At 46.4% G+C, this 12,765-nt stretch overlaps 1 protein-coding gene across 1 annotated transcript in view; it reads left to right on the top strand.

Moving 5' to 3' along the window:
• The window catches only part of TRIM35 (tripartite motif containing 35), a 173,371-nt gene that overhangs the window by 64,657 nt on the left and 95,949 nt on the right, over positions 1-12,765 (top strand). Inside the window, exon 2 of the mRNA XM_078649936.1 lies at positions 6,986-7,081. Within this exon, the coding sequence (XP_078506062.1) occupies positions 6,986-7,081 (96 nt within the window). The remainder of the gene's footprint in view (positions 1-6,985; positions 7,082-12,765) is intronic.

Raw genomic sequence — 12,765 nt, 5'->3', positions numbered from 1 at the left:
TCTTTTAAACTACCTCTGCCTTTGCCTATTAAGGGTTTTCAATTTAGGCCTCCAGTCGACAGCAAACAAGATATTGTTGCAGACTTACCCACTCAATCTACCCTTAAAGTTTTACATCTGAATGTCAGATCATTGTCCTGCCACTCCCAAGAAGTTTTTTCCTTGATTACCGATGATCCGGATATCTTTTTTTTCACGGAAACCTGGCTGCATGATCAGTCTATGGCGGTCACGAATCTAGCTCTCCCCGTGGGATACACCATGCACTCCCTCCCTCGCAATGCTAGAGGTGGAGGTATAGCAGTTGCGGTAAAATCATGCTACCCCTGCATATGGAAATCCATCACCATTGCAGGATGTGGGTGCCCTTTTCAACATCTCAGTGAATCCCCATTTTACTTTTACGGGACTACTAATTTATAGGCCCCCTGGTCCTGATGGCGCTTTTCGCCAAAGCCTCCCGGAGGTGATTTCCTCCCTAGTTTTAAAAACAGCTAATTTTACGATTATCGGCGACCTTAACTTGCATATGGATGTCCCATCCTCCAACTCGGTCCATAGCTTGTTAGCAGATCTTGAAGCGCTGCAATTGATTCAAATGGTACAACTACCGACCCATATAGGTGGCCACTTACTAGATCCCGTTCTGACGAATCTTGTGACTAACATCTCAGTGCTGCATCCTAGACCTATGGCCTGGACTGATCACCACTTGATTGAAATTCGTATCATTACTACTATTCCTCTCCCGAGAAATAACACCCCAGCCAGTTTCAGGCGCCCTTGGAGAAACCTGAATTTAGAGCATTTCCACCAGCTCTTGATGAAATACCATCCCCTACCCCCTACTGAAGTCTCTCGCGGCTATGATAGTTTCTGCGAATGGCTAAATCACTCGCTAGATATGCTCATTCCGGCCAAGTGGAGTAAGACTAGATCTAGTCCTTCTAGCCCTTGGTATGATGATTCTCTTAAAATACTTAGTCTCCTGTAAAAAGGCAGAACGCGCGTGGCGCAAAACATATGATACTGACCTCAGGGCGGCCTATAGGGCCTGCACTAGAGTGTATCATCGGGCCATATGCGCAGCTAGGGCTGCTTTTTACTCTCAGGAGATTAAGAACAGTACAAACCCGACTAAGGTCATCTTCAGGGTGTGTAAGGACCTTACAAGCAAGAGGACTGATAGTGCTGCTACTGAACCCTCCATGGCACACTGCGAGGATTTAGCCTCGTTTTTTGTAGAAAAAGTGGAGGCCATTTACAGATCATTTTCTCAGCTCCCCATCAGGGAGAATTTGTCTAAATCACTGGTTCTCAAACCATTGTTGATTATTCCCAGTCCTACTCTGGATGAGTTTTTAGCTTTGACGACAAAAGTCAAATCCGGCTCTCCGGATGACCCAATGAGACCCGCTCAATTTCGAGAATCTGCTGAATGCTGTTATCCTGCCTTGCAAGGTCTTATCAATTTGTCCTTTAGCACGGGCAGTGTTCCCAGGGCTTGGAAACAGGCGACGGTCATCCCTATCCTTAAAAAACCTGCCCTTGACCCCACTAAGCCAGAACACTATCGCCCCATCTCCCTTCTTCCTTGGCCAGCCAAACTAGCAGAAGCGCATGCTAATCGAATTCTATCATCTCACCTGCAAGAAGCGAATCTACTGGATAAATCCCAGAACGGATTCCGTGCGGGTCATAGCACCGAAACTGCTCTTTTGGCTGTGGTGGAGCACATCAGGAAGATGTTGGATCAGGGTCAGACGGCGGCACTGATCCTTTTGGATCTCTGCCGCCTTCGATACGGTGTCTCATCAGATTCTTTTACACCGTCTGATGGAGGCAGGAGTTGGAGAGGTGGCACTTGAGTGGTTTTGTTCCTTTCTTAAGGATCGAGGCTTCAAAGTGTCTACACCTCCTTTTGTCTCAGCTTCTCGCCCTATACTTCAGGGTGTTCCCCAAGGTTCGGCTCTTAGCCCTACCTTATTTAATTTATATGTTCAGCCTTTGGCGGAGGTAGCCCATAGTTTCGGTCTCTCCTTAGTGTCATACGCCGATGACACGCAGCTGGCGGTGGCACTTAATGGCGACTCCAACATGGACGCCCCCACCTTCCAGTCAGCGCTAAAAGCTGTTGCTGGCTGGATGGTGAACAATCGAATTCAACTTAATGCCTCTAAAACCGAGGTCATTATTTTTGGTAGGGAAAGTGGGTTATGGGGAGATCAATGGTGGCCGTCTGATCTAGGCCCTGTTCCCACCCCTGTAAGTGAAGTCAGAAACCTCGGGGTAAGGTTTGATGACAAGCTTTCTTCACCTCCCACACTAAGCGCGTGGCTGGCGCATGTCTAGGTACTCTGCAGTGTCTGCGACCTATTTTTAAGTTTTTTGATGCGGAGACCAGACCGATTATAGTCCAAGCTCTGGTTCTTACCAGATTGGACTACGCCAACTCTCTGTTTTTGGGTCTAAATCAGGCCGAATTATCCCGACTTCAGAGGGTCCAAAATGCGGCGGCTAGGATGCTTGTCGGCCTTCCGAAGTTTGTCTCAGCTCGTCGAACCATCCAGGATCTTCATTGGTTACCGATGGAGCAAAGAATTAAGTTTAAGGCCCTCTGCCTAACTTTTAAAATTCTTAAATTTGCCTCCCCTCCTATTCTTTCACAGACTATCCTGCACTATGTCCCTGCTAGAACCCTTCGATCTGCTGGATTGAATCTTGCCATTGTACCGCGTTTTAAGAGAGCTAGAATGGGTGGACGTTCGTTCTCGGTGCTGGCGGATGCCCTCTGGAACTCTCTGCCGGCTCCTCTCCGCTCAATCCCTGACCTGCTCCCTTTTAGGAAGGCAGTGAAGACCTTCCTCTTTTCTACAGTGTAGATTTTGTCTCCTGCCTCTGTTGTGTTGTATTACCCAACTCTCCAAAGCGCCGGGACGCCTCTTGGCTGCGGCATCCGAGCGCTATACAAAATAAAATAACATAACATAACATTCCCTAACATTATTATTTTTTGATGCACATGTTTAGGAAAATGTAAATATGTTCCATTACTGTTTCGCTACTGCCTTGGTAGCTTTGCTAAGTTACAGTGCAGCCTCAAAACCGCATCACATCTCCAGGAATATGTCAACCATTCTCATGCATAGCCCCCCCCCTCGTCGATCAGCGCTCTGAGAAAACCAGACCATGCCATAATAGCCCGGCATGTCAAACAGGAAGCGGACCAAGTCGAGCCAAGCCACTCGATGAAAACAACTGTCCACAAGAGTTGCATGCTCGCCGCATGAAAGTTCCCCGTGCCCCGACCTACACGAGGTTCTCCCAGTAGAGCACGACCTACACGAGGTTCTCCCAGTAGAGCACGACCTACACGAGGTACTCCCAGTAGAGCACCACATCCTCAACGCGCCACACGCGAACCCCTAGTAGGCCCGACTCCCCGAGTGGTGTCCACGGGCGAAAACCCCTAATGCCGTCGGAAGTAAGCACTAGTGTGCGAGTCGCCGCAACGGTGCATAAACAGCTTTCTGACCGTGTAGCAGGGGGAAACTAGGGAACGAGGATACACAAACTGGTGGCGCCCACTCTGGGATAACCCCGGCATGCCGTGTCTAAAGGCCCCCCGCCCGTAAAGGAGTCGAAACATAACCCCATATGACAAAATAGGCCTGGGGGGGGGTGGAGGGCGGTCGACCATTAGCCTTTAGGCCAAGCCCCCACTTGCGACACAGCCGATGGGCCCCGCCGATTGAGGGTACCCCACGCCACGTACCTGCCACTGAAAGTGTAGGGCAATGCGCCGAGGAAAGTCGCGGGGAGAGAGGTAATGATCCTGGCCCCAAGGTGTGCCCCGGATTTGCCCAACGCCGCGGGAAAAGGGACGGAAAGAGGAGGTTCGCCCCCATAGGAGAACACCCGCACACGGGGAGAGTGGCACTCAGTGTTAAGCGAAATAGTATCCGTACCAGATAGCAATATCGTAGCGTGGAGAGCCACCGCTGAAGGCACGCATTATGTGAAATGAGGACAGATTCCTGATCGATCAAGTAAACAGTGGACCGGCCTAATCTAACCAGTTCTGCTTACGGGGGAGGCACATCACGAGGAAAGGGAGGCAACCATACAAGTTACGGACAAACAAAACTAACCACTCGCCAACAACATCAAATTAATAGGCTGCATCAGTAATCGCGCTAGTAATTCTAGCAAGATATGCCAGAATTTGGGCCCCGAAATACCAAGAAAGCGCCATAGAAAGCCTGCGCTCGTACGATGCAAACCATCACGGCATTCAAGGGCCTGAGATGGGCGTCATGACGATAATACAACCATACAGCTTAACACATGCACGCGTGTTTGTCTTCCGCTCCCCCTGCAGCCTCCCAAAACGCGCTACGCCAAACAAGGAATGAATCCGCCCCGAAGCCTTGCAAAGTGTAGTTTTTATATACAGTCCTCATCATGCTCTTTGCATAACTTCTACCCCGGACGAACGAAATATATCCTCATTAGCACGGCCCTATTGGCGCGAAACCGGGTCTCCCAGCCGGAAGTCGACTGCTCTATCAACTGAGCTGCGCCCCAAATCTCAAAGTCTGAATACTTTCCTCAATCGTGACTCTGATTACGTTTCGCATAACAGATTCATATGATGATTAGCCCAGATCACACAGTGTATTGTGTCGCCCCGAGGCTCGCACCCCGGTCTCTAGAGCCAAATCAATAATCCAGCCATCGGACCACATCCGCTCACTTATTTTCCGTAGCAATGACGCGACAAGAAATAAAACACACCGAATGTATGCACAGAAGAATCGGACGTTGGGACGAAAAGTACCCGTGGAGGGAGATGGAACAATGACACTGAGGAGAACAATCAGCTGCTCCATCTAGGCACAAACTCACAACCATGACTTATGGCAAGCACTGCGTACAAGTCCCAGGCACTTGACCTATTGTGCCACTGGAGGTTACCCGACATGTGGGGGGAATGGACGAAGAGGAGGGAGCCGCACCAGTGACCCCGCATGCCCTCGAACAAATAACAATGGCCAACAACGCCTCTCCGTGGGAACGCGGCCCACCTCACCATCCCCACTCACCACAAGCAACGCAAACAGTCGAACGCCGGAGAACTCATCGACTCGACGCAAGACCGGACCTCTGGACGTGACCAGAGGCGAAGAAAAGAGTGTCCCAAAGCTGTAGCGCGACGTCCGGAGCGGCAAAGAGGCCTCCACGATGGTGCAAGGGAGTGATAAACCCCCTGAGGCTCCTCCCAGCCGCCCCGGACGTGCGTCAGCGACCCGCCTACCTCTACTGGGCGATACCTGCCCAGGTGAGGAGTGGCTGGCCACAAGGTGGGCGGGGGCAGCCCTCCGTGACTAGGAGCCCGCCCTCCTGATGGCCACTGCGTGGCCTCGGGCAGGCGCAAAGTAGGCAACGCTTGTCGTAACACCATAACCTTTATCTAACAATTACAATCCTTCAGAAAGGACACGAAAGTCTGTATAGAAAAGAAACTCCTTGCTTATGGCCTCATAAGAAACGAGAATTGGAAACACTTTGTAACTCTCCATTGCTTAATTTTTAAAGGGGAGGAGTGCCGGTATCCGCGGCTCCGCTCGGAATCGCGCCGCTTTACAATTAAATGTCTGGGTGCCCAGGCTGCGTTCTCGTGAATGCGCCCCGGGCCTCTTTAACCCCCTACCACCAGATACTTCTGCCCCTTTACTTCGCTCTTGCAGGTTTCTCCCTTTGTGACAGGGTTTTGTCTTTTTGTCTTTCAACTTTATTTTACGCTCCCCAGTAAAAAAAAGTTCAGGTGCCCCCGCCGGCTCAATTTAAGAGCTGCTCAAGACTAAGCCAGATAACTTTGATGCATTTGAAGTTGCTTTTTCATATACTTTAATTATTTCATAGCTTTCTTAACCCCCTCTGAATGCCCTCCTACCCCATTAAAAACCTATTTCGGGTTAACTAGTCCTACAAAATCCTAGACTGTCTTTGCCTCACCGCAGGCAAAATCCTGTTCAGGGGCCCCCCGTGGAGCGCCAGCCATTTCTTCAACACAAAACTGCTACACGAAACAACTTGTAGTTGTATCCTCTATATTAATTAGTACTTGTGACCTGCTATTGCCTTTTCAAACTCCATGCAAACTAGCCATTCAGTTTTGCCAAATAGGGATGTAAATTATGGGTAAACTGCCTTTTTACTTGCACTCCTCAGGTGCACATGTAGGTTTTCTGCTTGGGGCGCGTGAATTTTCATGGTGATTTATTTAACTCGACCTTTGCGACCCATAATGAAACTCGGACCCTGCTCTTCCCTGCAGTTCTTCCTCCATTGCACAGGACACAACTGCCTGATTGTGACCTCCATGTTTGCCCTCCATGCCTCGCTGCTGTCCAGTATGGCTTGCATTGCCTCTTCGGAGTGTGCTTGTTTCAGCTGGTACCCTATGGGTATGAACCCGACAGCACCACGCGCCAGATATGGATGCAAGTACCGGTCTGCTTATGCAATACGTCTTCTCTCACCCCTTGTTTTCATGCTATTTTATTTTTTCCTTTCCTTCTTGACTGTTAAGACCGGTAGGGAATGCACCGTATTATAAAGGCATAAGCGAATGGTTGAAAAGATGCAAGCCCTGTTACAGAATTACTAATGTGTTCTTGTCTTAAAAATGTATTAAAACATTACCGTTCTGCTAACCTCAGGCTCTCGAATATACAAAGAACGACAAGTTTCCAGGGCAGCCGCTGAGATGCAGCGAGTCACCAGGGACATCTGACTCATGCACTGGAGTTTATTCAAACACTGAAATTATACAGATGTGGCAGCTGCCCACGTGTCTGTTCTGTATCTTAGCAGGAGTCTCGCATTTGTTAAACACAACTCTGTGTAATTCTGAAGTAACCAGACGATGTAGAAACCCTGTAGAACGTGATCCCTTAAGCCTGATTCTTTTTTTTTGCAGGCCAAGTGGAAGAACATGGAGACCTCCCTGAGGGACAAGCTGCAGGAGTTTAGCTCTGTCAAGGGGACCTATGACTCCATCGCGAAGCACAACAAGGTACTTTGAAGGCCTGGTGTACACCAAGAGGAGTGTTCCAAGTAATGCTTTCTGACCCCATGTGGTATCTGTTCTGTTAATATTGTATTCTGGTTGGAGGTGTGGGGCGCCCAAAAACCTGTTTCAAATATTGGTTGTGGGTGAGGGTCACACTGCAGATGCTTGTGGGGTCTTCCGCTGCTGCTCCCAAGTGTTGTATATGATTGTTGGGGGTGGAACTGATTAAATGAGGCATGTATGGGTAAGGGGGCATGCAGTCATGGTACCCGATGTGGAACTATTGTCTTATCAAGCGCAGGACTGATGCTGCTGCCCTTAATGCATCGGTTTTATCTAGGTGAAGCCTTTTCGCTATACAAAATCCACAACTAGTCATTAGCAAGGGAAGTGGGGAATAGTGCATTGTGCAAGATGGGGTTTGGAGAAGGAATTCAGCACCCAGGTAGGGGTGGCAGGAGAGGGGCACAGAGTATATGGAAGGGGAACAAATTGTGTTTAGGATACACGTCTCCATTTCACATTCAACTGGTGCAGCATAGACCACAGTAGCTCATGATTTCACCACAGATTTGTAGACTAAGATCCACATGAACATCAGCAGTATACATTTTCTTCACCCCAAAACTATTACTGCCTGTGCAATAACCACGAACAAGTTACTTACCTTTAGTAACACTCCTGGTGGGTACTCTGTCCACAGATTCATCATCTTGTGATACCCCAAGGCACCAGACTGGTTTGGAGATTTGTTTCCAGCAGTTCCCTTGTATGCTGGTAGGTGGCATCATACAGCTCTGCATCGACTCTGTCCAGTCCCAGAAATGATGCTGGCGCCACATAGAACTCCACCCCTGTTACTGCAACAGAAGATCCGTCCGCAGCAGCAGCCTGATTGAAGGGCAAATGCTTATGCCCAGAAGTTCAGGATATCCCCTCCTGGCCCGATCCAGATCCTCTAAGATGAACTGTGCCAGGTCGTCCCTGATCTTCTTCAGCACTTTGGTTAGAAGAGGTAGGGGTGTGAAGGCCTACAGGAGTCCCGAGCTCCACTGTAGGCGGAAAGCGTCTCTGAGAAAGTTGCTTTGGTAACTCCAACAGGCAAAAAACTTGGACACTGCGCGTTTTCTGGGGTGGTGAAAAGATAGAGCCCGGGCTCTCACTATTGATGCAAGATGCCATGCGCCACCCCGGAGTATAATTGCCATTTGTGATCTGCTGGCATTGCTGGCTTAGATTAGTGCCATGATGTTCAAATATCCTGCCTGAAGGTTGGCTAAAAGGGAGATTAGTTGACTTTTTAGCCAGTTCCAGAAGCGCAGAGCCTCCTGGCACCGGACTGAGGTCCCCACTCTGCCTCATGGTGGTGATCTTGTCCATGAGTACCAGACTGAGCCTCCCCTTGAAAGTAATGAGGAAGACATAGAGTCAAATGAGTCACCTACTTTTGCAGTAAATTGATATGGAGGCGGCCATTTTTTTTGTGAGCACCAGCACTGTAATCATCAACACTGTGGTCAGATCTGTGAGGGTTGCTGTACTTCTCCACTGCATCCCTTCAACATACCTTGCAAAGAAGTTCAAACCCATTACTGTAATTTGCAACCTCTGGAGCAACCAAAATCCTTTTATATTCATGTGAATCACAACCACTTTCCTCTCGCATTATACTACTAGAATTCCGACAAACCCATAATATCAATGCTAGGCCACCAGCTAAATATAGAATATGCCTCTTCGGTCTTGACATCCCAAAATGACATTCAAAGATCTTTTTCTTCATCCCAGCGGCGGAACAACTTTATCCCCCTCTAAGCAGGATATCACAAGCTGTCATGAATGCCTCTTTAACTTTTAAAGAAAGGAGACCAATTACCAATCCTCCTTTAAACAAATATTCTGAAACCAATGTTATCTCCCCATCATTGGCCATCACCTTTTGCCACTTCTCTTTAGAAATGATGGGTTGCAAACCCTAACTGCTCTCCATCTTGATGTAATCCGTAGTGTTGGCTACTTCACATTCTACCTCATTCATGCCTGAATCTCACACGTCTACCAATATTTCTGACAAAAAATCTGCATGCACACTGGATTCCCCATGAACATATTCCTCTCTTAATTGATGGGCTTTAAGCTTTGCGGAAAAGCAAGATAACCATGTAGTCCAACATCTTCCACCATTTGCAGATACATTAGAAACTAGCAATTTATTATCGATCCTTAAAACAAACCTTGTACGCCCCAAATTGTCTTGAGATGGTCAGCTGCCCCAGTACAGGATAAGAGCTCCTTTTCAATTACTGAACAGTTTTTCTCAGACATCCTCAAGGTTCCTGAGTGATAAGAACCCACCAATTCTATAGCTTTGTCCTTTTGTAATAATACAACTCCAAGTCCATATGCACTTGCATCCACTGCAACGACTCGTTCTTTGCGCACTTCAAATGATTTAAGAAAGGGAGTGTTCACCAATTCTTTTGACTCACCCCCCCCCCAAGAAAAAAAGTAGTGTTATGCTTCACCCACACACACTGGATATTTTTATTCAAAAGACAACCTTTAGAATTGAATTTTAATGCCAAAAATGACACCAATTGCTCATAAGAAATGTAGAAATGGGTGTGTTCACCATGGTCTTAACATGGTTTTGTTTGCTTCTTGGTGATTTGATGACTAAAGTCCTGACCGTATCTCATATTTTTAATTTAAAAAAAAAGCAGAAAACATTTTATTTGTAAATAAGTGTACAAAGATGACAAATAGTCACCAGTATCTGGGTTAGGGAAAATGTTGCTTTCTTGATAGGCACTATGTAAGATGTAGGCCTGACTCATCCGATCTATCCATGTGACCCTTTCTTCTCTCGTTCTTCTCTCGTCCAAGTTTGCAACCGTGCAGTGTCCCGACATCCCACTAGTTAATCCCCTTGCCTCCATCCATAGACCCCAGATTTTGTCAAACTTCTGAGGGCAGCCCCACAACTGATATACCGTCTGTTTAGCATAAACCAGTCTCTGTTCTGCTCCCAGCGGGTTGTGCTTGGAGGCTTCTCTGTACCCCAAGCCGGTATAATGTCCCTCCTGCCACATCAGAGCAGTGTTGCAGAACAGAAGGGAATACCATGGCAGCGTCTACTCCCCCAGAGACCCAGACACAGAGTCCGTGCTGACATATCTACCAGATCTCCCACTGGCTTCTCTAGATGTCCCCCTACGGTCTGCCAGTATTGGGGCGGTGGATCTAGTCTAAAGTAGTATTTTTTTAGACTTTCATATTTCTTCTCTCAATCTGTCATCCAATTAATTTTATTTTTTCTTCAGCAAATTCCTTACCACTATGGTTAAGAAACCCTCCCACAAACGTTCTGTAGAACTCTGCGATTCTTAAGAACGTGCTGACCTTTTCTTTTTCACTGGTCTGGGGGATGAGCGGTGTTGAGTTGACAAATTGCGCTTTCGGTTTTTCTACCTCTTTCATTATCAAGTGCCTTTGGTATGCCATCTCTTCATTATGAAATGAACATTTTCTACTTTTCAGAATTATACCCACTAAAGATTGACAGCACCTTTTTGTACTCTTTCATTGTGTTGCTCTACAGTAGTTCTACACACTAGAACATCATCTTGGAAACATTGCACCCCCCTTATATCCTACTAAACACATGATGCATTGAAAGACCGACTTCACAGATACTATCCCAAAAAAAAGCATGCGCACATATCTGTATATTCCAGAATGTGACCGGGAACACTGTCTGGTCTTTTTAGTCCTTATTGAGACCAGTCGGGTCTGCCAACATCAAGTCTAGTAGGGAGAACGTTGTGTCACCAGCCAACATTCTAATAATCTCTGTAATATTAGATAATTGGTATTGGTCTACAACCATGCCTTTATCACCTCTCTGCAATCTATGCAGATACTCACCTCTCCACTAAATTTGCTGTCCAACAGGTGCCAGCCACTCTCTTGTATCCACCAATTCAATACTGCTGTCCCTTTTTTTTAACCTCTTTAGTTCCTTCTACTATCTGACATGAATGGAGCATTTAGTACCTTACTACCCATCCATCTCAACCCATTTCCCATGCTCCTTTTGGTTCCAAATTGTATCCTTCAACTTGAAAAAATTCCTTACCAAAACTAACGACTATCCACTTTGCTGTTTGTATCAGAAGGCCTGTCTTGGGATTCCATGATATTCCTAAATTCCTTTAATGAAGCCAACGAAGAACACTGCTCTATTCAAGCTTACCTGATCCAAAGTAAAACTATTAATAGATTCACCCAGGAGTTTTCACTTGTAAAACCACTTTCTTACATGGGTATTTATCTTCATGCACTTTCACAATACCATTCCTGCTTCTCCATTTCGCATAATGCCCTTTCTTGTTACAAGTTCCTCATGTCGTATGTAATGGAGGAAAATTTTAATTAGCCAAGTGTCCATCTAACCCACCCCTGTAACAAACCCCTTTCAATTGACATTTCAGCATTCCTCAATTTTGCTTTAACCATGACCGCTTGCACACTCATCTTGCTGTCCGTCTCCCTTCAGTTCCTCCACACAAGCTAACAAATTATTTGTCAGTTTGGCACATTTCAAACCCCTGTTAAGATCACGGTCTTCTTACCTAAATTGGTCGCACTTTATTTTCTGACCCAGAGCATCAATTCATAACTGATTCTCTCCTCAACATTTGCACAAACTTTCTTGGCGTAGTCGCAGAATCCTCCAGTCTCTATCTTGTTGATCTTGCATAGCAAAGTAAGGCCTGTCAGGATTTTGGCTGATGTGAGGTAAATGGTGCTGATCGAGTTTCCTTTCTGCGCATCACCTGATCATTAAAATCTGCAAGGGAATCTGGTAAACTGTTTAACCCACTTCGAAACAGTGCATTAACAACAATGTGCTTGTCATTATAAGATTGTCACCAACGTTAATATAGTTAATAGTTTTATGATTTCATCTGCTTAATAGAGGGCGCCACAGCCTAAAAGGATGTGGTGGTATATTGTGCAGTTTGCTATCACATCATAACAAGCCACGCACAAATACACACGAGACCAAATTAGCTGGACACAAATATCTGATCGGATACCAGAGAAATGCATCAGTTCCTTGGATTGATAGACCAACCAACATCTATACACAGAACTTGTCTCAGAAGGAGTATGCGGACGGAAACACTTCAGGATTAGGAGATGTTCAAAAGGTATCATGCATAGTACAGAACTTTATTTCTTCCACCTAAATTCTGAAAACACGTGTTTTAAGTTGGGTGCTCTGATGACCGCATAACCTTTTGACTTTTCTAGAAGTAGCTGATTTCAGAATTTCAAAATCTGTTCAAAGCTGTCCAGGCAGGCTGTTTATGTACAAAGCAAAGCATCGTTTCCCTTACTAGGTCATCTTTAAAAACCTTTTTTTATTTGTAGTTGAACATTACACCAAGTGTGACCAGCTAGTATTCCCGACAACTGATCAGTTCATACCAACTCTGTACTGAATTTCCCCTCTGCCACCGACAGCTGGCATGCTATCATGCATTTGTGGAGGGCTTTGGAACGCTATGTTTCTGTACACTGACTGTAGATGGGGACAGAAGTTGGGAGAGCATTGTTTATGTACAAAGCAAAGCATCGTTTCCCTTACTAGGTCATCTTTAAAAACATTTTTTTATTTG

This window comes from Lissotriton helveticus, chromosome 6 (genome assembly GCF_964261635.1).
Source record: "Lissotriton helveticus chromosome 6, aLisHel1.1, whole genome shotgun sequence".
Lineage (NCBI taxonomy): Eukaryota > Metazoa > Chordata > Amphibia > Caudata > Salamandridae > Lissotriton > Lissotriton helveticus.
The sequence above is the reverse complement of the archived record's forward strand: the minus strand, read 5'-3'. Positions and strand labels throughout refer to the sequence as shown.